This window comes from Mustelus asterias, chromosome 12 (genome assembly GCF_964213995.1).
Source record: "Mustelus asterias chromosome 12, sMusAst1.hap1.1, whole genome shotgun sequence".
NCBI classification, from domain to species: domain Eukaryota; kingdom Metazoa; phylum Chordata; class Chondrichthyes; order Carcharhiniformes; family Triakidae; genus Mustelus; species Mustelus asterias.
This window is the reverse complement of record NC_135812.1, coordinates 58,289,042-58,317,030: the sequence shown is the minus strand read 5'-3', so window position 1 is coordinate 58,317,030 and position 27,989 is coordinate 58,289,042. Positions and strand designations below refer to the sequence as shown.

General features: G+C 47.6%; 1 protein-coding gene across 1 annotated transcript; it reads left to right on the top strand.

Annotated features, from left to right (window-relative positions):
* Positions 1-27,748, top strand: LOC144502029 (baculoviral IAP repeat-containing protein 7-like). The gene is made up of 7 exons (XM_078226043.1): positions 1-766; positions 5,565-5,664; positions 10,051-10,132; positions 10,890-10,929; positions 15,191-15,262; positions 21,707-21,909; positions 27,411-27,748. Exons 1-6 carry the CDS (start codon positions 1-3, stop codon positions 21,898-21,900), a joined length of 1,254 nt encoding a protein of 417 aa, XP_078082169.1. The 3' UTR covers positions 21,901-21,909; positions 27,411-27,748.
* The last annotated feature ends 241 nt before the right edge of the window (positions 27,749-27,989 follow it).

Sequence of the window (27,989 nt, the reverse complement as noted above, 5' to 3'; positions counted from 1 at the left end):
ATGGAGAGGGAGAGTGTGGACAGCGAGAATGCTCAAGGGGGGTCTGCGGAGAGGGAGAGTGCAGAAAGGGGTGGGATAACCCCCTCTGACCTCTATGGAATTGGGATCCATGAGCGATTTGCCAGCACAGGTGAACCCCCACTGTCCCACAGCCTGGCCCAGGCTGTGCTGTATTGTCCAGGTGACCAAGCCCATGGTCTGGGAGCTGGGGCGGCTGTGGGGATCTCGTATCCAGGTGGAGGAGCCTGTGGAGATCGCAGTCAGCCTCATGCCGCCTCAGAATTTTCTGTGCTGGCTGGTCCCAGCAGGTATGAGGGTGTGGGAACAGATTGCTTGAAGACTGAGCATGGTCCTGATCCACGCCGAGCTCCCTTGTATCTGAGGCCAGAAGTCAGGACACAGAGAATATTCCAGAGCCAGCCAGGCCGCAGCCTGTGTTTCCATGGTGCCATCTTCAAACGCTGGTCACCAAACAGACAACGGCGGTTGGAAAAGGTAAAATGCTGCCCCCTTCGCGCCTGTGCTTTTGACCTTGACTGCGATCTAAGCAATGGGGGTGCTGACCTTGGCCTGAAGTGGCAAAAGGCCGACATGGTGGATGGACAAATCATTAGCCAGCTCCAGCGGATGAGTATGGAGGATGCAGCACCGCCGGTCAATGTGGAGATGGAGGCAGAGGAGGTGAGACTGAGAACCTTCGAGAACTGGCCGGCTGGTGCCATGATCCAACCATCACAACTGGCCCACGCAGGATTCTTCTACACGGGTAAGGCTCAACACCTATTCAAAATGAGGGCTGGGTGTAGATACAGAGGAGGAGTGCAATATTGAACTGAAAATACAGGAAGACATGGATAATCTTGCAGAATGTAGTTGATAAATGGAGTGAATATTGCTAAGTGTGAGGTGGTACATTGTGGCAGGATAAGGATAGAAACATTAGTGTGTTTGATAGTGAGGGAGAAAGCGACAGACTGCCGGCTTTCTCCACCTCATAGTCCGGGGACTTTGGGAAAAAATTGGGTCTCATGTCGGCTCTCTGATTCTCCCACCCTGCCACCAACTTAGACAGCCAAGGATCAGGGCGTTATTTGTAAAGGCCTCCCAGCACAGAGAGAATAAAGCAGTTTACCATGGAAACCCCCGGGCATTGCACCTGGCACTACCCAGGCAGTGCGGGCAGTGCCGGGGGGTAGTGTTGAAGGCAGTGCTAGCGGGTAGTACCAGGGAAGTGCTAGGGGCGCAGTGCCTGGGGTTAATGCTGGGGGCCAGTGCCGGGGAGTTAATGCTGTGGGGCAGTGCTGGGGATTAATGCTGGAGAGCAGTACCGGGGGTTAATGCTGTGGGGCAGTGCTGGGGATTAACACTGTGGGGCAGTGCCAGGGGTTAATGCTGTGGGGCAGTGCTGGGGGTTAATGCTGGGGCACAGTGCCAGGGGTTAATGCTGTGGGGCAGTGCCAGGGGTTAATGCTGGGGGGCAGTGCTGGGGGTTTTGCAGGGCCGTAAGAGCAGCAGGTTTTTCAAAGCGGATTTCTGAATGGGTGTTATCATCAGCATTGCTAGACTTGCCATTGTTATTATATATCTCACTGGTTCTGTACACAGTGCATACTGGACAAGTGGGCATGGGGTCCATGGAAGATAGTGTGGGGGGTCACAAAGGTGGCATGGGTGGATGGAGGTGGAATGAGGGAATAGAGATGGCATGGAGCCATGGAGATGACATGGGGAATGGAGATAGCAGGTTGATGAGTGGGTAGGAGGATGATGAGATGTGAGGGGTGAGGGCTAGAGGATCTAACATCCTAATGTGGCCTAATGATGGTACAGTGGCACATTGGTTAGCACTGCTGCCTCACAGTGCCAGGGAACCAGGTTCAGTTCCAGACTTGGGTGACTATCTGCGTGGAATTTGCACATTCTCCCCATGTCTGTGTGGGTTTCGTCTCTGGTGCTCTGGTTTCCTCCCACAGTCCAAAGATGTGCAGGCTAGGTGAATTGGCCATGGTGAATGCACGGAATCACGGGGATAGGGTGGGGGAGAGGGCCTGGGTAAGATGCTCCTTCGGAGAGTCGGTTGCAGACTCGATGGGCCGAATGGCCTCCTTCTGCACTGTAGGGATTCTATGATTCTAATTTACAGACAACCTGTCCCACAATCAGGAAACAAATGCAACTGGGACAAAGTCTTAGAGAAGCAATGAGGCCTTCTAACCAGCATTGGCTCACCTGCATGGCTGCACCGAAACCCCTTTGGGGTTGGGAGGGCTCGACTCTATTCGGGCCCCTTCCCCAGAGCAAAAATGGTGTGTGAGGAGGCCACTTATGTAGAGACAGATTTACCATGCTGGGAAATTTCCTGTCTTGAGCTTTACGCTTCAATAATGAAAATACGGCCCAAAGAGTGATTCTGCAAATAGTTGTTTGTCTAATCTAGAGTGAGTCCAGAATTACCGACATAAACAGATAATAAAAGGGTATGCAAAGGTAGGATGGGGTCAATTAGGTACCAAAAAGGTGACCTTCTTGTGCAGGCAAGGGTCTGGCTGAGGTATTAAATACGAGCCACATTGAATCAGATGAAAATAGACAAGGAGAAGCAAAGGAATAGGCTGGTCATACTCAAGGCAAGAAAAGTCACCCGGTCCAGATGGGATGCACCCTTGATACTGAGTGGACTAAGGAGGGAAAGTGTCTGACCACAATCTTCCAAATCTCCCTGGCAATGGGAGTGGTCACAGTAACAGTTTTAACAACACCAGGTTAAAGTCCAACAGGTTTATTTGGTAGCAAATACCATTAGCTTTCGGAGCGCTGCTCCTTCGTCAGATGGAATGGAAATTTGCTCTCAAACAGGGCGAATTTCCACTCCATCTGACGAAGGAGCAGCGCTCTGAAAGCTAATGGTATTTGCTACCAAATAAACCTGTTGGACTTTAATCTGGTGTTGTTAAAACTGTTACTGTGTTTACCCCAGTCCAACGCCGGCATCTCCACATAATGGGAGTGGTGCCAGAGGACAGGAAAACTGCAATGTAGTTTTTCTATGTTTCTATTAGGATGGAGGGTTATAGGTAGGCCTAAAAGGTAGGGATATGTTCGGCACAACTTGTGGGGCCGAAGGGCCTGTTTTGTGCTGTAGTTTTTCTATGTTTCTATGTTACACTCCTGTTTAAAAAGGGATAAACCAATAACCACAGGCCAGACAGCTTAACATCTGTGATGGGGAAATTTTAATATGGGAGCAAATTAATTGGTGTTTGGAGACTTAGAGGCTAATAAATGAAAGCATAGACTTGTTAGAGGCAAAGCTTTTATAAACTTGTTTGAATTCATTGAGGTCATGTAGTGGGTTAGTGAGGGTGCTGCAGTTGATGTCATCGATATAGGTTTTCAAACGCACTTGACAAAGTACCAAATAATAGACTTGTTAACGAAAGTAAAGTCGCTGAGATTAAAAGACTGGCAGAATGGAAACAAAATTGGCTGAGGGATAAGAAGCAAAAATAATTAGTGAATGGTTGTTTTTCAGATGGAGTAAAGTTTATTTATTAGTGTCACAAGTAGGCTTACACTAACACTGCAATGAAGTTACTGTGAAAATCCCCTAGTCACCACACTCCAGAGTGGTGTTCTCCAGGAGTCAGTATTGTGACCATTGTTCTTTGATATGTAGAATTAACCAGAACTTAGCCACAGGACTTAAGTTCAGAGTCTACAGATGACAGAATTTGGGAATGTGGCAGATGATAACAGACATAGACAGACTGGTGAAATGGGCAGACACTGGGTCAGTGACATTTAATGCAAAGGAGTTTGAAGTGATGCATTTTGATGGGAAAAACAAGGAGAGACAATATTATAAACTCGTGTAGAATGGTTACATTTAACAACACTAAGAGAGATGTGAAATTAGATTTTTGTTTCACATTGCTTGGGTTTCAGAGATGATCAAATACACTGCTCAGCAGTGTGTGCAGCAACGGGTATACCTGGCAGTGTGTGCAGCAGCGGGTATACCCTGCAGTGTGTGCAGCAGTGGGTATACCCAGCAGTGTGTGCAGCAATGGATATACCCTGCAGTGTGTGCAGCAGTGGGTATACCTGGCAGTGTGTGCAGCAGTGGGTATACCCGGCACTGTGTGCAGCAACGGGTATACCCGGCAGCGTGTACAGCAACGGGTATACCCAGCAGCATGTGCAGCAGTAGGTATACCCGGCAGTGTGTGCAGTAATGGGTATTCCCGGCAGCGTGTGCAGCAACGGGCATACCTGGCAGTGTGTGCAGCAACAGATATACCCGGCAGTGTGTGCAGCAGCGGGTATACCCGGCAGTGTGTGCAGCAATGGGTATACCCGGCAGAGTGTGCAGCAATGGGTGTTACCGGCAGTATGTACAGCAGCGAGTAGACCCCACAGTGTGTACAGCAGTGAGTATACCTTACAGTGGATACAGCAGCGTATATATCCAGCAGTCTGTACAGCAGTGGGTCACCCCACAATGTGTCCAGCAACATGTACAGTAGTGGATATACCCTGCAGTGTGTACAGCAATGTGTATATCCTGCAGCGTGCACAGCAGTCAGTATATCCTACAGTGTGTACAGCAGCGGGTATACCCCACAATGTGTACAGCAGCAGGTATATCCTGCAATGTGTACAGTAGCAGGTATACCGGCAGTATGTACAGCAGCAGGTATACTGGCAGCGTGTACAGCAGCAAGTATACCCTACAATGTGTACAGCAGTGGGTATATCTGCTGTGTGTACAGCAGTTGGTACACCCCACAGTGTGTACAGCAATGGGTATACCCTGCAGTATGTACAGTACCAGGTATATCCTACAGCGTGTGGAGCAATGGATAGACCTGGCAGTGTGTACAGCAGCGGGTATATCCTGCAGTGGGTACAGCAGTGTGTATATCCTGCAGTGTGTACAGCAGCGGGTATACCCGGCAGTGTGTACAGCAGCATGTATACCCAGCAGTGTGTACAGCAGCGGGTATATTCTGCAGTGCGTATACCCAGCAGTGTGTGCAGCAGTGTGTATACCCAGCAGTGTGTACAGCAGTGTGTATACCCAGCAGTGTGTACAACAATGTGTATACCCGGCAGTGTGTACAGCAGCGGGTATACCCGGCAGTGTGTACAGCAGTGTGTATACCCGGCAGTGTCTACAGCAGCGGGTATATCCTGCAGTGTGTATAGCAGTGGGTATACCTGGCAGTGTGTACAGCAGTGGGTATACCCGGCAGTGTGTACAGCAGTGTGTATACCCGGCAGTGTGTACAGCAGTGTGTATACCCAGCAGTGTGTACAGCAGTGTGTATACCCGGCAGTGTGTACAGCAGTGTGTATACCCGGCAGTGTGTACAGCAGCGGGTATATCCTGCAGTGTGTATAGCAGTGGGTATACCCGGCAGTGTGTACAGCAGTGTGTATTCCCGGCAGTGTGTATAGCAGTGGGTATATCCTGCAGTGTGAACAGCAGTGGGTATACCCTGCCGTGCTGGCTCTCTCATTGAATCACTGAAATGACTTTATGGAGGTTTCCTGCTCAACAGGTCACCGTGACAACGTGAAGTGTTTTCACTGCGATGGGGAACTTCGAAACTGGGAGCTGGGAGATGATCCATGGATGGAACACGCTAAATGGTTTCCACGGTACTGGCTGCAGACATTAACAAGTGGTCTGTTTCTATATCTGACTGTGACAGTCCATGTTACCTGTGTTCTGCGTCTGTGCCTCCGCGTGTGTATGTGAGTGTGTGTGCGTGTGTGTGCATGCATGCGTGTGTGTGTGAGTGAGTGTATGTATGAGTGTGTGCGTGTGTGTGAGTGAAAAGTAAAAGTAAAATTTATTTATTAGTCACAAGTAGGCTTACATTAACACTGCAATGAAGTTACTGTGAAAATCCCCTAGTCGCCTGTTCGGGTACACTGAGGGAGAATTTAGCATGGCCAATGCATCTAACCAGCACATCTTTCAGAATGTGGGAGGAAACCGGAGCACCCGGAGGAAACCCACACAGACACAAGGAGAACGTGCAAACTCCACACTAACAGTGACCCGAGCCGGGAATTGAACCTGGGCCCCTAGCGCTGTGAAGCAGCAGTGCTAGCCACTGTGCTACCATGCCTCCCCTGAGTGTGTGTGCGTGTGCATGTGTATGAATCTGTGTGGGTGTATGTGTGTGTGCGAGCATGCAAGCGAATGTGTATGTATATGGTGGCGTGTGTTTGTGCATGTGTGTGGTGTGTGTGCGTTTGGTGTGTGTGTCACACTGTACTGTGTGAGTGACAGCGTGTTTGACTGTGTGTGACTGTTAGCTGAAGTTGAACATAAAAAGGAGTAGCAGTAGGCCACTCGGCCCATCCAGCCTGCTCCATCATTCAATACTATCATGGCTGATCTTTGGCTTCCACTCCACTTTCCCACCCACTCCCCATATCTCTCGCTTCCCGGAGAGACCAAAAACCTCTCTGTCCCAGCCTTTAAACAATTCCACAGTTGAGCACCCAGAATGCCCTGGGGGAGAGAATTCCAAAGATTCACAAATTTGAGTAAAGAATTGCCTCCTCATCAGAAGATCGATCCCTCATCCTGAGACTCTGCTCCCGTGTTATAGATTCCCCGACCAGCAGAAACAATCTCTCACAGTACCCCCGATCAAGCCCCTTCAGAATTCTGTACTTTTTAATGAGATCACTTCTCATTCTTCGAACCTCCAGAGAAAATAAACTCAGCCTCTTATCACAGGACATCTCCCTCATCCCAGGGATTAATCTAGTGAACCCTCGCTGTAACCGTCTCCAATGTGAGTCTATCCTTTCTGAAATGTAGAGACCAAAACTGCCGACGGTATTCCAGATGTGGTCTCACCAAAACCCTGCACAACTGGAGCAAGATGTCTTTATTCCTGTACTCCAATCCCCTCGCAATAAAGACCAACAGACCGTTCACCTTCCTGGTTGCTTGCTGTACCTGCACGCTAACTTTCTGAATGTTTGACCTGGTGAGGAAATTCAGTGAATGGCTGGAGACAGAGGGTGAGGAAAATGAAGAGAAGCTCTAACTGGCAGGATGTGGTGAGTGGTCTCCCACCTGGAACAGTACTGGGCCTCGGCTTATTCACCAGAATGGAATGCTGGCCTTTATGTCCAGAGGATTGGAATACAAGAGGCTGATGCTTCAACCAGACAAAGCCCTGTAGACTGCACCTGGAGAATGGTGAGCAGGATTGAAAATGAACTGTCAGAAAAGGAAAGAGGGTGAATTAGTGTCAAATTAGATACAGAAAGAGAAATCATGCCTATTTCTAGTCCAGATCAGGCGAAATGTTGCCTACTAACCTTCCTATGATGTTTTTGGCCTGTCTTCTGATGGAGAGTCCTTCCAAACTCTCTCAGTGCAATAATTCACATGTGAAGCAGTGGAGGGCATCATCAGAGAAGTCACATTCCCTTTTCCCAGAGTTAGCTGCTGTCATCAGGTATGTCTTTTGTTATTCATTCATGGGACATGGGCGTTGCTGGCTGGCCAGTATTTATTGCCCATTCCTAGTTGCCCTTGAGATGTTGGTGGTGAGCTGCCCTTTTGAACTGCTGCAGTCCATGTGCTGTGGGTTGACCCACAATGCCGTTAGGGCTTTGCTGAGACTTTATAGCGATTGACACAACTGAGCGGCTTGATAGGCCATTTCAGAAAGCAGTTGACAGTTAACCACATTGCTGTGGATCTGGAGTCACATGTAGGCCAGACCGGATAAGGAAGACAGATTTCCTTCCCTAAAGGACATTAGTGAACCAGATTGGTTTTTCCAACAATCAACAATGGTTTCATGGTCATCAGTAGATTCTTAATTCAAGATTTTTTTATTGAATTCAAATTCCATCACCTGCCATGGCAGGATCCGAACCTGGGTCCCAAGAACATTAGCTGAGTTTCTGGATTAATAGTCTAACAATAGTACCACTAGACCATTGCCAATGTCCCAAAGCCACTTTGAGAAACTACAGAGGAAAGGTTAGTGTGACAGGTAAGTGGATGAGGGGGTTGGGTTGCAGGTAAGAACATAAGAGTAGGAGTAGGCACCCTCGAGTTCAGCCCCTCAAGCCTGCCCCGCCATTCAATATGATCATGGCTGACCTCATCTCGGCCTCAACTCCACTTTCCTTCCCATTCACCATAGCCCTTCAAACCCATTACTAATTAAAAATCTGTCCGCCCCTTCCTTAAATTTACTCACTGTCCCGGCATCCACCGCACTCTAGGGCGGTGAATTCCACAGATTCACGACCTTTTGAGAGAAGTAATTTCCCCTCATCTCTGTTTTAAATCTGCCACCCTTTATCCTAAAACTATGACCTCTTGTTCTAGATTGCCCGACAAGAGGAAACATCCTCTCTACATCTACCCTGTCAATATATTTTACCATCTTTAAACCTCAATTATATCTCCTCTCATTCTTCTAAACTCCAGGGAGTATCAGCCTAAACTGCTCACTCTCTCTTCATAAGACAAACCCCTCATCTCTGGAATCAGTCTTGTGAGCCTCCTCTGAACTGCCTCCAATACAACTACATCCCTCCTCTACTGTTCCGTGTGGGGCCCTGGTTGCTAAGCAACAGCTTAGTTTTTTTACCTCTGTAATTGTTTTTATGCTGCAAACATTTAATTACAATGCAGGCACAGTTTAAATTGCAACTAAAACTCTCAGACATGCAGGAACCTTTGTTTAATGTGAAGCTAACCAAAGTTTCAGCCTTTAGGTGGCACACAAGTACAGAAACTCAAATTAAGCTCAAACTTGTATCTCATTCCTAATATCCACAAATACAAATATCAAATATTTAAACCAGCTCTATTTCCTAACACTTACCACGAGTTGAGTGATTTATACATTAAGAACATTGGGCATCATTAACCTTGCTGTTATTTCGGCAGCAAATTCTGGACCAAAATGTTTCTTCAGCCAGGTCAGCCGAGTCATATGAAGCCTCAGGGACACATTGGACTATAACCCAGTTAAATTCCCTAAATTCAGCCTGCCTCACACACTGGACCGTTTGATCTAAAGGTCATCTTTGACCTGCAGAGAGTCAGAGAGTTTTTCATCTCGGAAGCCCATGACAATCACAGATTAGCTTGTTCTTCACTGCCCGTATCCTAGGTGATATAGGTCAGTGAGAAATTATTCAACTGATTCCCCAAGTCACCGGGACTTTTGCTCAAAAAATGTCCATTCTATTACTGAGTTTCACTTCAGGCTAAAATAAGTGTCAAAAGCTTTAAGAATGATCTCAAAGTCCGCAGTGGACTCCTCCACTCCATGCCTCAGGAGAACATCATCTTCTATTGGACCAACAGCATAGGGAGAGTTACTGACCTGATGCTTCTTCTCCTTAGCATGAACACCCAATGTTGTTCAATATTGAAGGAAATGGCACTTCCATCATTCTCACTCTGGCCTCTCTGCCGGCCATCGGAACAGTCAAACAGGTTGAGTAGGTGTAGGAACTGCTCACTGGCTGTGCCCATCATTATCTCTCTCCAGTTTGCCTTCTGTCGAGTCATAAGTGTGAGCTGCTATCAAGCTGCACTTCACTCTGTGGTTCCTTTGATTACAGCAATATGCTTTTTTGCTTTGGTGCTCCACTGCTGCCCCCATGTTGTGAGATGGTCCTTCTGGTCTGTGGACCAGGCCATAGCACTTGGTTCCTAGACAGGCTGCAGACTCACTCTGGTTAGACTCGTGTCAGCCTGGGTCTCCACCCCAGATCACTAACCAGTACTTTCACACATCAGGTCAGGAGGGCAGGGGCTATGACACTTGGTTCAACATCCTGACAGTTGTGACTATGTGAGCTCACATGTGAAGGTTGATCACTTAGACAAGGTTTAGGAGAGTCCCTGGTGATCCAGGAGTCAGCATCATCAGGAGAGATGGGGAGGAAAGTGGCCGGGAGTGGCAGTGGGGGGAGAGAGATTCTATGTGACGTTTGATGGATTATTTTCTGTAACTAATTTTTAATGTCCTGTTTTGATAGCTGCGAATATGTACTCCAGGTGAAAGGGAGAGATTATGTGAACAGGATCCAAGAATTACATTCCCATTTCATGGAATCAGTGGTAGGCTCAAAGATTCTGCCTACAACTATCTGTCTGTGCCTGCACATGTGTGTGCCTGTGTGCACATGTGTGTGTCTGTGTGCACATGTTGGTATATTTATATGTGTGTATATGTCAAAGTATGTTGCATTACAACAAAGGTGTTACATAAATGTATGTATTCATGGATCTATAATTTATACGTATCTGTGTGTGTGTCTATTTGTGTGTGTGTGTTTATCTATGTGTGTGTGTGTGCATCTATATGTGTGTGTCTATATGTGCGTGTGTGCATGCGTGTGTGTCTATGTGTGTGTGTGTCTCTGTGTATGTGTGTGTATATGTGTGTGGGTCTATATATGTGTGTGTATGTGTATCTGTGTGTGTGTGTATGTGTGTGTCTGTGTGTCTGTGTATCTTTGGGCAGGATTTTATGGCCTCGCTCAGGCAAGATCAAAAATTCCTGCCCAAGATCAGCAGACATTTCTGTTGTTGGACCCTCACCCGCTCCGATTCCGTGGCGGGTGGTAGAGTTCCGGTCTGTGTGTGTGTGTTTGTTTATGTGTGTGTCTGTCAGTATATGTCAGTTTGTGTGTGCGTGAGTGTGCATGTCTGTGTGAGTGAGTGTGTGTCAGTGTGATTGTGTGAGCGTGCGTGCGTGTATGTGTGTGCCGGTATATGTCAGTGTGTGTCTCCTTGGGGAGTGTGTGTCAGGGGTATTTGTCTGGCTGTGGTACTGTGTAAGTATGAGGAAGCTGATTGCTGTGTTTTCTTGTAGTTTCAGGGTGGATCCCAGCCACAAGTATCTTCCAGACAAGGTGTGTTTCTCATGTACAATTTCTCAGCTGGATTATCCAGAAATCAGTTGTGATTCTCAAAGGGGAGATCTGTAAGAAAAGGTACTTTTTGAGATTGTAGAATTAGCAGGCACGCTGACATTGTGAACTTAAAATGTAATTCATTTTATATTTTTCTAATTCTGTCAGTTTCATGAAAGTGTTCATGTTTAATTTCTCTCAGCAGTGAGGCAGTTACCAGCTGCAGTGGCCATCTGAATTCCCACCTCTTTTACCTTCCGTATGCCAACTCATCTCCGCCCATTGTTAGGGTCCTGGACCAGAATCCATACCAATTGCACTCCGATCATCACACCATCTTTAACTGAAATGTATTTGCCTGGACATGCTCAGAAATGTAACTGGAATCTCCATCACTTAGAATCATAGAAACCCTACAGTACAGAAAGAGGCCATTCGGCCCATCGAGTCTTCACCGACCACAATCCCACCCAGGCCCTACCCCCATATCCCGACATATTTACCCACTAATCCCGCTAACCTACGCATCTCAGGACACTAAGGGCAATTTTTAGCATGGCCAATCAACCTAACCCGCACATCTTTGGACTTAGGATCTTGACCAATCTAATATCTCTCTCTGATACCTCATTCTGATTCCCCACTCTGATACCCCACTCTGATACCTCATTCTGATTCCCCACTCTGATAGCCCACTCTGATTCCCCACTTTGATTCCCCACTCTGATTCCCCACTCTGACAGCCCACTCTGATACCCCACTCTGATACTCCACTCTGATAGCCCACTCTGATTCCCCACTCTGATACCACACTCCGATACCCCACTCTGATTCCCCATTCTGATACCCCATTCCGATACCCCACTCCGATACCCCACTCCGATACCCCACTCCGATACCCCACTCCGATATGCCACTCTAATGTACCCCACTCTGATACTCTGCTCCGATACCCCACTCTGATTCCCCACTCTGATTCCCCATTCTGAAACCCCATTCCAATACCCCACTCTGATACCCCACTCTGATACCCCACTCCGATACCCCACTCCGATACCCCACTCTGATACCCCACTCCGATACCCCACTCCGATACCCCACTCTGATACCCCACTCCGATACCCCACTCTGATACCCCACGCCGATACCCCACTCCGATATCCCACTTCTGAAACCGCTTTGTTAGTTTTAGTTCCAAGAGTCACAAATGTCCCAAAAAGGATTTCAAAGTCATTGATGATTTTAAAGTAATTTTTTAATAGTTTATTAATGTCTAACAGTTTAGATATGAGGCATAAACTAAATAGTCACAAAAAGCATCTGAAGTGTGATAATGAAAGCAGTTAAAAGACAGAGAGATAATGTGGTTCAAGAGTTAATCTCCAGAGTCTGTACTGGCAATGTTCTGCTCTCCAGCTGTGTTAGGATACCCTTTCCTGGTCTCCCTCACTCTTCCCCATTTGGAGAAAACAGCTGTCCAATGAGGTCTGCCCCTTGCCCACTGAGCACCCATTAATATACTTTATTTCTCGGGGTCAGTGGTTTAATCACCTGTTTGAGTATCTCTGGCCAGATACTCAAAATGTCGCCTCCCCTCTGTTTCTCACTTTAGCTGAGGGCACCTTTCAGTTTATCTGATACTGGCTACTATCTGGTAACTCCTGCCAGAGGAAACACAAGATGCCATCGGCCTCCCAGAGAGCACCATTGTCCTTGGCAATTATCATTGTTTATCAGCCACTAGCTGTTAGGGACGGGCAATGGATTTTTCAAGAAAATGGCCTCAATTGTTCCTGCGAAATCTATAAGAATTCTACAATATTCTGAAAATTACCATTTCTTACAATGGGGCCTGTCTGTCCGAGGAGACTGTGCTGGAGTGAGTCTGTCCAGGGAGAGTCTCTCCATGGAGAGTCTGTCCAGGGAGAGCCTGTCGCAGAGAGTTTGTCCAGGGAACGTTCCTGTCCAGGAGGAGTGTGTGTCCAGGGAGTAACTCCCAAGGGGAGTCTGTCCAAGGGGAGTCTTCCCGAGGGGAGTCTGTCCAAGGGGAGTCTGCCCAAGGGGAGTCTGTCCAAGGGGAGTCTGTCCCGAGGGGAGTCTGTCCCGAGGGGAGTCTGTCCAAGGGGAGACTGCCCAAGAGGAGTCTGTCCAAGGGGAGTATGTCCAAGGGGAGTCTGTCCAAGGGGAGTCTGTCCAAGCGGAGTCTGTCCAAGGGGAGTCTGTCCAAGAGGAGTCTGTCCAAGGGGAGTCTGTCCAAGGGGAGTCTTCCCGAGGGGAGTATGTCCAAGGGGAGTCTGTCCAAGGGGAGTCTGTCCAAGCGGAGTCTGTCCAAGGGGAGTCTGTCCAAGAGGAGTCTGTCCAAGGGGAGTCTTCCCGAGGGGAGTCTGTCCAAGGAGAGTCTGTCCAAGGGGAGTCTGTCCAAGGGGAGTCTGTCCAAGGGGAGTCTGTTCAAGGGGAGTCTGTCCAAGGGAAGTCTGTCCAAGGCGACTCTGTCCAAGGAGTGTCTGCCCTGGGGGAATCTGTCCAAGGGGAGTCTGTCCAAGGGGAGTCTGCCCAAGGGGAGTCTGTCCAAGGGGAGTCTGTCTGGGGAAAGTCTGCCCAGGGAAAGTCTGCCCAGGGAGAGTCTATACAGGGGTAGCATCTGTTTGGGGGTAACTTCCAAGGGGAGTCTGTCCAAGGGGAGTCTTCCCGAGGGGAGTCTGTCCAAGGGGAGTCTGTCCAAGGGGAGTCTGTTCAAGGGGAGTCTGTCCAAGGGGAGTCTGTCCAAGGCGACTCTGTCCAAGGAGTGTCTGCCCTGGGGGAATCTGTCCAAGGGGAGTCTGTCCAAGGGGAGTCTGCCCAAGGGGAGTCTGCCCAAGGGGAGTCTGTCCAAGGGGAGTCTGTCTGGGGAAAGTCTGCCCAGGGAAAGTCTGCCCAGGGAGAGTCTATACAGGGGTAGCATCTGTTTGGGGGTAACTTCCAAGGGGAGTCTGTCCAAGGGGAGTCTGTCCAAGGGGAGTCTGTCCAAGGGGAGTCTTCCCGAGGGGAGTCTGTCCAAGGGGAGTCTGTCCAAGGGGAGTCTTCCCGAGGGGAGTCTGTCCAAGGGGAGTCTGTCCAAGGGGAGTCTGTCCAAGGGGAGTCTGTCCAAGGGGACTCTGTCCAAGGGGAGTCTGCCCTGGGGGAATCTGTCCAAGGGAAGTCTGCCCAAGGGGAGTCTGTTCAAGGGGAGTCTGCCCTGGGGGAATCTGTCCAAGGGGAGTCTGTCCAAGGGGAGTCTGTCTGGGGAATGGTTTGAATTTGAGTTCCTAATTTTCAGGACACTCCAAAACATTTCAAACAAAAATTCATAACCAATTAAATACTTCAGCATTGTAGACATGGCAACCAAATGTTACACAGGAGGATCTCACAAACTGATTAGTCTGTTAATTATTGAAAATGTGTTCAATGTGATATTGATTTCGGGATAAATATTTGCCAGGATGCTGGGCAGAAATGCCTCTCTGTTCTGAAGTAACACCATGGTATCATTTACATCCAGTGTGCAGCACAATCTAAAAGAGGGCAGCTCAGACAGTGCAGCATTCCCTCAGTGATCCTGAGTGAAATGCTCAAATCCCTGATGTGGGACTTGGACCAATATCTTTCTGGTCAAGGGATAGGAGTGCCTCCAGTGGACCAGAGTTCCGAATCGAAAGGGGAAGGATTTTGCAGGAGAGAGATTGTGGAAATGGCCAAACAGCATTTCTACATTCCCACCGTTACCCGCCTCCTGTCCCAGGAGAGGGAGAAAGCTGGAGGTGAAGAGACAGGAGAGGAACACTCTTAAATTCTCACAGTAAATCTATCTCCTTGCAGGTCTGGTTGAAAATGCGGCACTCTCTCCTCTCATGCAATCCACCGTGGTTCAGCATGTGCTGCAGATGGGTTTTGATCGCAGTTTGATCGAGAGTTTAGTTTATAACAAGTACCTGCTGTCTGGGTCACAGTATAGCTCAGTCAGTGACCTTCTCTCTGATCTACTGGGGGCCGAGGAGTCAGGAAGAGAAAGGAGACAGCTAAACACAGGTATTGACTTGAAACAGAACCAGCTCCTCTTGCTGCCTTCCTGACTTTTTCACTGATTGGGTGGTTTTCACTGTGAAGTGGGGATATTGTGTTTTCACTGTGAGATATCTACTCCATTAGCAAATACGGAGCGTCACTGGCAAAACTCAGAGTGTACTCATCGAAGATTTGTTATAGACCCGGGGACTGATTGGTCATTTTGTTATTTTGACAGGAGTTGACCAGAGGCCACAGGTGGACAGAACTGCTCCAAATGAGAGCAGGGAAGCAACAACGCAGAGAAGGGGTAAGCTGCAGGATCGGAATCTCCAGACTGTCCCGATGGTTCAGAGGCTCACCTGGAAACAGGCTTCTCTCTGTTAGGGCACCACCTGCACTCCTCCAATGAATCTCCTCATCACTGGGGTTGGATGAAATGGAGTTCATGGGAGGGGAGGAAGTGGGAGTGGCAGCCAGGTATCTTGCCCTTGACCATAGATCATTCACTGGCCCCTGTCCTATTGTGTATGTGGTGCCTGTCCCTTTAAGACAGTACAGCAGAAGTGAGTCACCTGACTTGAGGAACCAATGGAAATGGAGGATTACACCAAAATCCTCTCTCAGGCAGAATCATCTGGAAGGTATGTTGTAGGTGTGGAAAGACTGGAGCTCTATTCTAGTAAGAAGTTTTACAACACCAGGTTAAAGTCCAACAGGTTTATTTGGTAGCAAAAGCCACACAAGCTTTCGAGGCTCTGAGCCCCTTCCTCAGGTGAGTGGGAATTCTGTTCACAAACAGAACTTATTTTACATGAATAATGGTTGGAATGCGAATACTTACAACTAATCCAGTCTTTAAGAAACAAAACAATGGGAGTGGAGAGAGCATCAAGACAGGCTAAAAAGATGTGTATTGTCTCCAGACAAGACAGCCAGTGAAACTCTGCAGGTCCACGCAACTGTGGGAGTTACAAATAGTGTGACATAAATTCTGATTCTAGGATCGCATGATAAAGACTCAGGAGGAAAAAAGCAGAAATATTTATGTGAAATAGTGTGACATAAACCCAATATCCCGGTTGAGGCCGTCCTTGTGTGTGCGGAACCTGGCTATCAGTTTCTGCTCCGCGACTCTGCGCTGTCGTGTGTCGCGAAGGCCGCCTTGGAGAACGCTTACCCGAATATCAGAGGCCGAATGCCCGTGACCGCTGAAGTGCTCCCCAACAGGAAGAGAACAGTCTTGCCTGGTGATTGTCGAGCGGTGTTCATTCATCCGTTGTCGCAGCGTCTGCATAGTTTCCCCAATGTACCATGCCTCGGGACATCCTTTCTTGCAGCGTATCAGGTAGACAACGTTGGCCGAGTTGCAAGAGTATGTACTGTGTACCTGGTGGATGGTGTTCTCACGTGAGATGATGGCATCTGTGTCGATGATCCGGCACGTCTTGCAGAGGTTGCTGTGGCAGGGTTGTGTGGTGTCTTGGTCACTGTTCTCCTGAAGGCTGGGTATCTCCACATCATCGCTCTATTCTAGAACAGCCTCGAGCTGCAAACCTCCTGTAGCAAGTTTCTCTTCTCTTTCTAGCATTTCTACTCAACATCTTTTCCATCGACTATTTTATCATATTGGTTCTATGTGCATTTCTATTAGTGTTCAGCTATCTTGTTGTAGCGTGTAATCTCAGTTTCCTTCTCTGCCTGAATTGCTGCTTTGTCTAGTTCTCTCTAACACAAGTCCCAGCTGGGAAGCTTGTGTTCAGTTTCAGAATGGACAGGAGCTGATAATATCGCTCAAGTTTACACATTGACTGATGACTGAATGAGGCTGTGCTTGGTGCATTAGCTGGACTATCTGTATGTCTGGCTGCTTCTTGTGGTCCTGAATAGATCGGCAATGATTACCAACCCCACGGAGCTGATTCTCTATAACAGGGGAATTTTGAACAGGTCCAGATTAGACTGCAATGGCCTTTCTAAATTCTTTATTTTCTAATTCTCTAATTTCATTATTTTTCTATCCCCCCCCACCCCCCCCCCCCCCACTCTTTCCTCCTACTTTCTCCCCCCTTTTCTTACCTTTTCTCCCCCTTTCCCCCTTTTTTCTTAATTTTACCTCTCTCCCACCCATTCCTCTCCCCCTCCCCCCACATCTTCATCTGTCACAGTTTACCCTCTGATTTCAGCTTCTCTGCCGTTTGGCCATTCGCAACTTCTACTCTCTCTATGGACTGCCATTAGCAGCCTTTCCCCTGGTTTTTGTGGCTATGACTCATCTTTCATTCCCTCATCCTGCAGTATAAATATCTCCCATTTTCTCTGCCATTTCACTTCGACAAAGGGTCATCTGGACTCAACATCAGCTCTTTTCTCTCCTCGTAGATCTTGCCAGACCTGCTGAGATTTTCCAGCATTTTCTCTTTTGGTTTCAGATTCCAGCCTCCGCAGTAATTTGCTTTTAACCAGGTTTTTTTCTAAATGGAGGTTAGGAGACCTGGGTGAATTGTGGGTAGTGAGACCATGCCTGAATTGTGTCATTCCCACAATGCTTTGGGCCTGAATTAGGCAGGGGGTGAGATCGGCAGCCAAGTAGAGGTTTCAAGTTCCCCCAGGAGGTAGGAGCTGACTTCCTGGCACCAGTCAGAAAATCAGACAGAAAGATTGTTGGAGGCTGCCACTGCCTTGCTGAATGGAGCAGGCAGTTCATCAGAAGGTCAGGATCTGAAGCACAGTGGGTGGTGGGGGCGATGTGGTAGCGGAGGTGGACATGGTGGGAGTGGTGGGGAGGGGAGTGGGGTGTGTTCATTGAGGGGGTGAGCAGTGTAGTCGGAGATTGGAGTAGATGGAGGGGTTTATTCATACAAGGAATGTGGGTGCCGCTGGTGAGGACAGCATTTACTGCCCATCCCTAGTTGCCCTCGAGAAGGTGGTGATGAGCTGCCGCCTTGAACTGCTGCATTCCCTGAAGTGTAGGTACATGCACAGTGCCGTTAGGGAGGGAGTTCAAGGATTTTGACCCAGTGACAGTGAAGGAACGGTGACATATTTCCAAATCAAGATGGTGAGTGACTTGGAGGGAAACCTCCAGGTGGTAGCGTTCCCAGGTATTGCTGTTGTAGCAATACCTTCTAGATGGTAGTGATTGTGGGTTTGGAAGGTGCTGCCTAAGGAGCCTTGGTGCGTTCTGGCAGTGCATCTTGCAGATGTACACACGGCTGTCACTGTGTGTCAGTGGTGGAGGGATTGAATGTTTGTGGATGGGGTGAGGATCAAGTGGCTGCTTTGTCCTGGATAGTGTTGAGCTTCTTGAGTGTTGTTGGAGCTGCACCCATCCAGACAAGTGGGGAGTATTCCATCACACACCTGATTTATCCCTTGTAGATTGTGGACAGGCTTTGGGGAGTTTGGGAGTTAATCACCACATGATTCCTAGTTTCTGACCTGCTCTGGTAGCCACAGGATTTATATAGCTAGTACTGTGCAGTTTCTGGTTAATGGTAACCTCCAGGATGTTGACCGTGGGGGATTACATGTTGGTAATGCCATTGAATGTCATGGGGCGGTGGCAAGATCCTCTCTTGTTGGAGATAGTCGTTGTCTGGCATTTGTGTGGCAGAAATGTTACTTGCCACTTGTCAGCTCAAACCTGGATATTGTCCAGGTCTTGCTGCATTTGGACATGGGCTGCTTCAGTATCTGAAGAGTCACAAATGGTGCTGAATATTGTGTGATCATCGGCGAACATCCCCACTTCTGACCTTATGATGTAGGGAAGATCATTGATGAAGCAGCTGAAGATGGTTGGGACCAGGACACTACACTGAGGGACTCCTGTAGAGATATCCTGGAGCTGAGATGACTGACCCTCCACAACCACAACCATCTTCTTATGTACCAGGTATGAACTGCTGCAATGATATCCTGGAGCTGAGATGATTGACCTCCGACCTCCTCAACCATCTTTCTTTGCACCAGGTATAACTCTAACCAGTGGAGGGATTTCCCCCTCATTCCCATTGACTGCAGTTTTGCTGGGGCTTCTTGATGCCGCGCTTGGTCAAATGCTGCCTTAATGTCAAGGGCAGTCCCTCTCACCTCCTCCCCTCTGGAGTTCAGCTCTGTCGAACTAAGGCTGCAATGAGGTCAGGAGCTGAGTGACCCTGGTGGAATCCAAACTGGACGTCACTGAGCAGGTTATTGCTGAGCAGGTGCTGTTTGATAGCACTGTTGATGACCTCTTCCATCACTTTACTGATGATCGAGAGTAGACTGATTGGGCGGGAATTGGCCGGGTTGAATTTGTCCTGCTTTTTGTGTACAGGACATACCTGGGCAACGTTCCACATTGCCGGATAGATGCCAGTGTTGTAGCTTGGCTAGGGGCACAGCAAGTTCTGTACTATTGCCAGAATATTGTCAGGACCCATAGTCTTTGCAGCATCCAGTGCTTTCAGCCATTTCTTGACGTCACGGGGAGTGAATTGAATTGGCTGGAGACTGGCGTCTGAGATGCTGGGGACCACTGGAGGAGGCCGAGATGGAGCATCCACTCAGCACTTTTGGTTGCAAATTGTTGTGAATGCCACAACCTTATCTTTTGCACTGATGTGCTGGGCTCCTCCATCATTTAGGATGGGGATATTTGTGGAACCACCTCCTCCAGTGAGTTGTTTAATTGTCCATCACCATTCACGACTGGATGTGGAAGGACTGCAGAGCTTAGATCTGATCCGTTGGCTGTGGGATCAGATAGCTCTATCACTTGCTGCTTATGTTGTTTAGCACTCAAGTAGTCCTGTTTGGTAGCTTCACCAGGTTGACACCTCATTTTTAGGTACCCCCGGTGCTGCTCCTGGCATGCTCTCCTGCACTCTCCATTGAACCAGGGTTGATCCCCTGGCTTGATGGTAATGATTGAGTGGGGGATATGTCGGGCCATGAAGTTGCAGATTGTGCTGGAGTACAGCACAATCTAGTCTCCCTATAAACACCATGAGGCGCTGTTGATGGACCACAGTGCCTCATGGATGCCCAGTCTTGAGTTGCTAGATCGGTTCGAAGTCTGTCCCATTTAGCACTGTGATAGTGCCACACAACACGATGGAGGTTATTCTCAATGTGAAAGCGGGACTTTGTTTCCACAAGGACTGTGCAGTGGTCACTCTTACCAATACTGTCATGGACAGATGCATCTGCAACAGGCAGGTTGGTAAGAATCATAGAATCATAGAAACCCTGCAGAGCAGAAGGAGGCCATTCGGCCCATCGAGTCTGCACCAACCACAATCCCACCCAGGCCCTCCCCCCACATATTTACCCGCTAATCCCTCTAACCTACGCATCTCAGGACTCTAAGGGGCAATTTTTTTTTTTAACCTGGCCAATCAACCTAACCCACACATCTTTGGACTGTGGGAGGAAACCGGAGCACCCGGAGGAAACCCACGCAGACACGAGGAGAATGTGCAAACTCCACACACACAGTGACCCGAGCCGGGAATTGAACCCAGGACCCTGGAGCTGTGAAGCAGCAGTGCTAACCACTGTGCTACCGTGCCGCCCTGGATGAGGTCAAGTATGTTTTTCCTTCTTGTTGGTTCCTTCGCCATCTGCCGCAGACCCAGTCTGGACCCTTTAGGAGCTTGGTCTATGTTGATTCTTCTGAGCCACTCTCAGTGATGGACACCGAAGTTCCCCCACCCGGAGTACATTCAGTGCCCTTGCCACCCTCAGTGCTTCCTCCAAGTGGTGTTCAATATGGAGGAATATTGATTCAGCAGCTGAGGGGGAGACAGTACGTGGTAACCAGCAGGAGGTTTCCTTGCCCATGTTTCACTCTTGCACCCCCCCCCCCTCCCCTGCACCCCCCAATCCCGGGAGGAAACCCACGCAGACACGGGGAGAGTGTTTCCATTTGCAGGGAAGAGCAAAACTAGAAACCATCAATTTCAGATAGTCACCAAGAAATTAGGTAAGGAATTCAGGAGAAACCTTTCCACCCCGAGGGTGGCGAGAATGGGGTATTCACTCCCACAGGGAGGCGAGGCTGAGTGGTGTTTATAGGGAGACTAGATAAGCAGATGAAGAAATAGACGGTTCCAGAGGTTAGCGTTAGTTGGGAAAGGATGGGAGGAGGTTTGAATGAATCATAAACGTGCCCATGGATTGGTTGAGGTTCTGGGCTGTATATACCGTCATTCACCAGGACAGAAACTCAATCATCAACTCGTGAGACTGAGGGAATGGACATATGAAAAATACAAATATCCAGTCCACATCACAACAAGTTAAATCTCTGGGTTACACCACTGTCCAAGGAGACATGAGGCAGTGTGACCCAACTCCCATCCAAGTAAAAGACTGACAGGAGAGTCTGAAGCAGATCTGACTTTCAAACAGTAATGCTAAGTGAAGAACACAAATTATGTGACAAATTTTACTTGGCTTTAACGCAGACATTACCTAGTTTTTATGAATCAATATCTCCACTGAAGCAGCAGGCAGAGGAATTCTGCTAATCTGATTTGGTGAAATAATGTGGGTTTGGTACAGAGTCGGAGGACTGACTGGAGACAATTTACTACTAATAACCCGAGATAGATCTCAGGAGCAGTGAGAGAGGAAGGTCAGTGCTCTCTCCAACTAGTGAGCAGGTACAGAGTGACATCCGGAAGGAGCTGCAGAGAGGTTATAATCCACTCTAACTTTAGAAAAGATGTGATCTAAATATCCTTGTGTCTACATATGTTTACAGACTTGAGTGCTGAGGAACAACTGCGGCAGCTGAAGAATGAGCGAACATGTAAGGTGTGCTTGGACAGAGAGGTCTCCATTGTTTTCATACCTTGTGGACACCTGGTTGTGTGCAGAGACTGTGCTCCTAATCTCCGCAGCTGCCCAATATGTCGAGCTCTCATTAGAGGCAGCGTACGAGCCTTCATGTCCTAGCGTCTACAGGTACAGGAAGCTTCTCCAGTCTGACAGCAGTCTTGTTCTATAGTCTGTTAAGGAAAGCCGTCCCATGTTAAATGAAACACACAGCCCCTGATCCACAGGGAGAGAGTAAGACCACTGTCTGCCCTATTTCACCAAGCCCTGCTGTTGTGGAGAACTGCCAACTGAAATTCAAACATTTCCCCCACAAGAAGAGCACAAAGATTTTATGGAAAATCATCCTCAGACCATATACAGTGCCTCCTGTTGGTTAGACTTGGTGTAGCAGAGAAAAGTGTCTGGATGAGGTAACCAACAGTTTGCTGTTAGATAACCAATGCTCCAGCCATGCTGACCCTTCACCCCAAGCACCATCTTGTGCAGGAACCTTTTAGGTAACATCTTATTGAATGACATTTGGTATTTGGAGAGATTGGAGGAGCGGGGATTGTTGGAGCAGAAAAGGTTAAGAGGAGTTTTGATAAAGATGTGTAAAATCTTGAAGGATTTGGATAGAGAAAATGAAGGGAAACGTTAACCAATGGCTGAAGGATTAAACACAGTAAGAGTTTTAACAACACCAGGTTAAAGTCCAACAGGTTTATTTGGTAGCAAATGCCATTAGCTTTCGGAGCGCTGCTCCTTCGTCAGACAGGACAGCCAGTGAGATTCTGCAAGTCCAGGAGGCAAGCTGTGGGGGTTACTGATAGTGTGACATAAATCCAACATCCCGGTTTAGGCCGTCCTCATGTGTGCGGAACACTATCAGTAACTCCCACAGCTTGCCTCCTGGACTTGCAGAATCTCACTGGCTGTCCTGTCTGGAGACAATACACATTTCTTTAACCTGTGCTTAATGCTCCCTCCACTCACATTGTCTGTATCTTTAAGACCTGGTTGGCTGTAGAGATTTGCATTCTAATCGGTATTCTGTAACTTGATTTTGTGTCTCTGTGTGCCCTGTTTGAGAGCAGATTTCCACTCCATCTGATGAAGGAGCAGCGCTCCGAAAGCTAATGGCATTTGCTACCAAATAAACCTGTTGGACTTTAACCTGGTGTTGTTAAAACTCTTACTGTGTTTACCCCAGTCCAACGCCGGCATCTCCACATCATGAAGGATTAAAACCAGAGGACGTAGATTTAAGGTGATTGACAAAAGGGACAATATGGGGGGAAACCATATTGACTATTTCAGATTTGGAATACAGTGCCTGATGGGATGATGGTTACAGATTAAATTATAGCCTTCAAAAATAAATTAGATAAATCATGAGAACCATAGAACCCCTACAGTGCAGAAAGAGGCCACTCAGCCTATCGAGTCTGCATGAACCATCTGAAAGAGCATCCCATCCAGGTCCTCCTCTCCACCCTATCCCCGTAAACCCGTGCGTATATCATGGCCAATCCACCTAACCGACACATTTTTGGATTGTGGGAAGAAACCCACGCAGACACTGGAAGAATGTGTAAACTCCACACAGTCACCCAAGATCAGAATCGAACCCTGGCACTGAGAGGCAGCGGTGCTAACCACTACGCCGCACATACTTGAAAAAAACAATTGCAGTGATGGGGGAAAGAGGAGGAGGGAGTGTGGGGTCACTGGATTGCTGTTAGAAACTGGCAATATAGACGTGACGGGCTGAATGGTGTGCTTGTTTACTCTGTTAGTCTATTCTATAATACAAAACATTGTTAACTCAGGCCAAAATCTCCAAATGTGTGTTTTAAGCAGAGTTGGTAGATCAGATAAGTTAGTGTTACACTTGAATGACAGAATCTGTTCCAAAACAATACAAACTTCGCACTCAGGGATTCTATTCAGTAACTTTGAATCCTTTGGATCTTTTTAGCCCCAGTGAGTCAAACACAAGGAATGGAATTTTCACCTTGACCTCCTGGGCAATTCTAAAACCAATCACCCAAAGATTATAGGATCCATCCTGATGGTTTGAATGGGAAGGATGTGAGGCAGGTTCCACAATGGGAGAGAGATGGGATCACCAGATCAGCAGACTTTTTAATATCTCATTATCTCATCTGCTGGGTAACTTTCCTGTTAGATGTGTAAACTTGAAAAACGCCTTTAAAAAAGACAAGAAAAATAAGAGCTGTGTCTTTATTGTAGGAGTAAAAGACTCCTGAACATTATTTTGCACTGTATAGTTTCAAATGAACCTGTTTGAGTAGCATAGCTGCACCATGGTTATAGATATTGCCTTTGGTTTGAGTAACAGAGTTAATCACTGTGACCATGACTGTTTTTAATATAACCGAAATTATAACTTATTCTGAAGGTGCGATTAGAAATTATTTTATTGTAAGAATCAATAAAATGTGTAGCACAGTGGTTAGCACTGCTGCTTCACAGCTCCAGGGTCCCAGGTTCGATTCCCGGCTCGGGTCACTGTCTGTGTGGAGTTTGCACGTTCTCCTCGTGTCTGCGTGGGTTTCCTCCGGGTGCTCCGGTTTCCTCCCACAGTCCAAAGATGTGCGGGTTAGGTTGATTGGCCAGGTTAAAAATTGCCCCTTAGAATTCTGAGATATGTAGGTTAGAGGGATTAGCGGGTAAATATGTGGGGGTAGGGCCTGGGTGGGATTGTGGTCGGTGCAGACTCGATGGGCCGAATGGCCTCCTTCTGCACTGTAGGGTTTCTATGTAACTTTCTATGTAATAACCAAAAGAAGTTTTAGTTCTTCACATTTTCAGTTCAAATTTGCTTCAAAGATTACTTTACAAACAAAATTATAGTTAAAAAAATCAAAAATCGTAAGAATTCAATAGGTTTTCTTAAACTTTGACTTTGTCTCCTATTGAAAGCTTAATGTGTATTTTATGGATTAATATTATAGTTATTATAGATTATGCATTCTACTAGTGAAATGTACCACATATTTGGGTTAGAAATGCTAGATTTTTAGCTTGTGGCTTCCAATAGTTTTAATTTTAGGAATTGTTTTGAATGGGATGTGGGCGTCACTGGCTGGGCCAGCATTTATTACCCATCCCTAATTGCCCACCATTTCCGAGGGCATATGAGAGTCAACCACATTGCTGTGGATCTGGGGTCACATGTAACGACGGCAGATTGCCTTCCCTAAAGGACATTAGTGAACCAATGGGTTTTATATGACAATCGACAGTGGTTTCCAGATTGTTTATTAAATTCAAATTTCACCATCTGCCTCGGTGGGATTTGAACCTTGATCCCCAGATCTTGCCCTGGGTCCAGTGAAAATACCATGCCACCTTTGCCTCCCTGGTTGGATGAAACGTTGCCATAGAGAATGCACCAGAATGGCCCCTCAGGCTTTTATTTGTTCAACAAACATGCAACGTCTGGACATGTTCCTTTTCCCTGCAGTGGACAGGCCTCTGTGTAGCTTCCAGCGAGCGTAAGTGAGCTACATTGTGAGCCTGGCTGAAAATCTTCAATTAGTTGTTCTCGTAATTACTTGGAAAATGATGCCCAATTGTGCAACCACATCTAACATTAAACATTATGGGCGGGATTTTATGGCCTTGCTCGAGCGAGACCACAAATTTCCACCCGAGGTCAACGAACATTTCCGTTGTCTACCCCTCACTAGCTCCGATTCCGTGGTGGGTGGGACGGTAAAATTCTAGCGTATGCTTTTGAGTTTTCTGAGCATGGGTTTGTTGAGTACAATGCACCAATCAAGAAGGCAAATGGAATCATAGAATCCCTACAGTACAGAAGGAGCCATTTGGACCATCAAGCCTGCACCAACAACAATCCCACCCAGGTCCTATCCTCCTGACCCCATGTATTTACCGTGCTAATCCCCCTGAAACTATGGGGCAATTTAGCACGGCCAATTAACCTAACCAGTACATCTTTCGGACTGTGGGAGGAAACCCATGCAGACACGGGGAGAATGTGCAAACTCTGCACAGACAGTGACCCAAGCCGGGTTCTTGGTGCTGTGAGGCAGCAGTGATAACCACTGTGCCACCGTGTTGTCATTTATTGCCAGGGTATTGGAGTATAAAAAGGGAGGTTTTGCCACAGTTGTACAGGACATTCACATCTGGAATACCTTGTACAGTTTTGGTCTCCGTACCTAAGAGAGGAAATCATTGCATTAGAAGCAGTTCCGAGAAGGTTAACTTGACCTATTCTTGGGATGAAGGGGTTGTTTTATGAGGAAAGGTTGGTCAGGTTGGGCCTCTATAATTGGAGTTTAGAAGAATGAGAGGTGATCTCATTGAAACATACAAAATGCTGACAAAAGTGGATGCTGAATGAATGTGGGTAAGACTAGAACTGGGGGGAGCAGTTTTAAAATAAAGGGTCTTGTATTTAAGAGAGAGATGAGGAGTTTTTTCTCTGAGGGTCTGTGGGGAGCAGTGGAGGCAGGGTCACTGAATATTTTTCAGGTTGGGTTAAAATTAGATATGTTCTTAATTTACAAGGGAGTCAAAGGTTGTAGGGGCTAGACAAGAAAGTAGAGTTGAAGTCACAATCGCATCAACCTAGATCTTGCGAAGCAAGCTTGAATAGCCCACTCCTGCTCCTAATTCCTGTTTGTTATACATACTGCTTCATACTGCTGTCGCTGCTTCCAGCGGGAGACACTGGCTCAGATACAGCTGGTTTATTTTGCAGAGTTCATCCAGCAGGGGGCAATGAAGGTGTCTCCTGCCAGAATAGCAGCCGTGTCCATTTTAACATGGGAGCGATTAGAAACTCAGTGATTTGACACAATAACTATCGGCACAGTGATTTGGTTCCAGGATTTAGGTTTAGGACCAGAATTTAGGGTTAGATTATCAGGCATTCCGTTAGATGTTGGGTTGCTCAGAAGGCATTGTCACTCTGGGCACCATTTTACGACCTCGGTCCGGCGAGGCTCATAAAATCCCGCCCGAGGCCAACGGAGAATTCTGTTCTGCGAGCCTCGCCCGCCCTGATTCCGGGGCAAGTGTGGCAGTAAAGTTCCAGCAAATGTGCCAATTCACATGTCACACAGTGCAAGATGTATAAACAATCCCTCACTTCAACATGAAATTCAATTGAATCTTTCCTTTGCAAAGAGAAATCTCTCCAAGGAAGCTATAGCTTTCAGAATTGTCACAATACGAGATCAGCTACAGATCCGAATTCAACATCGAGATTGACAGCCCGAATCAACAAGGCCCCGGCAGCCGCACAGGTCCCGGCAGCCGCACAGGTCCCGGCAGCCGCACAGGTCCCGGCAGCCACACAGGTCCCGGCAGCCACACAGGTCCCGGCAGCCACACAGGTCCCGGCAGCCACACAGGTCCCGGCAGCCACACAGGTCCCGGCAGCCACACAGGTCCCGGCAGCCACAATGTCAAACCTGTGCCCTCTCCCCGAGGCCATTCCTGTACAGCTTCTTATGGAGTCCCACTGGCCATGTGACCATTGAAAGGACTGGCCTAAAGGGCCTCAAAAATGGGGAAGAAACTCAAAATAAAATCATTGCTCAACAGATCAATCCCAGCAGCTCAATCCTTTATTTTATGATTTGCAGCTTTTTCCGGGGAAGATCTCTCTCTGATCTGAAGATAGTCTCGCAGACGCAGGATTTTAACTTCATGAGCAAAGAGGACCCAGCCATGTGATCATTAATATGAACTGTGACCTTGGAGATGAACTTTCGTCAATAGCTGCGGCCAATAGGATTTGGTGGTGGTGGGGGGGACGAGGGGGTGGTTGTCGAATGAAGACTCCAATCTTCCAACAGCAGCCCACCCCCCTCCCACCCCAAACCCTCACTGTGTTTCTGTTTTGCTGTTAAATACAGATGGAATGAAGATTCTGAATTGTGGCAGAATGATTTGCATTATTAATTAAACAATAATGGTGACTAAAACACTGCATTTATTTTTAACTCTGTGCTTTTTCTTGTCAGTACAACATGGTGTGTACAAATCTGTACGGTACACACACTCACTCATTGACTTGTCGAACACTTGTGACCCTTCTGAGTTGAAACAGTAAAGAATTATGCCTGGAACTGGCTCCTTCCAGTGGGGAGATCAGTGACTAGAAACCTGGTCACTATCTTCACTAACCTGAAAAAGCAACCAGTGTTTTTCTCTGGTAACCC

Bases quoted from the DNA above. Each gene is read 5' to 3' on its own strand.
- LOC144502029 (XM_078226043.1), top strand. From the start codon at position 1: ATGGAGAGGGAGAGTGTGGACAGCGAGAATGCTCAAGGGGGGTCTGCG. The intron at 5,665-10,050 runs GTACTGGCTGCA...CTGTTTTGATAG, and splicing joins CACGCTAAATGGTTTCCACG to CTGCGAATATGTACTCCAGG. The intron at 10,930-15,190 runs GTGTGTTTCTCA...TTATTTTGACAG, and splicing joins ACAAGTATCTTCCAGACAAG to GAGTTGACCAGAGGCCACAG.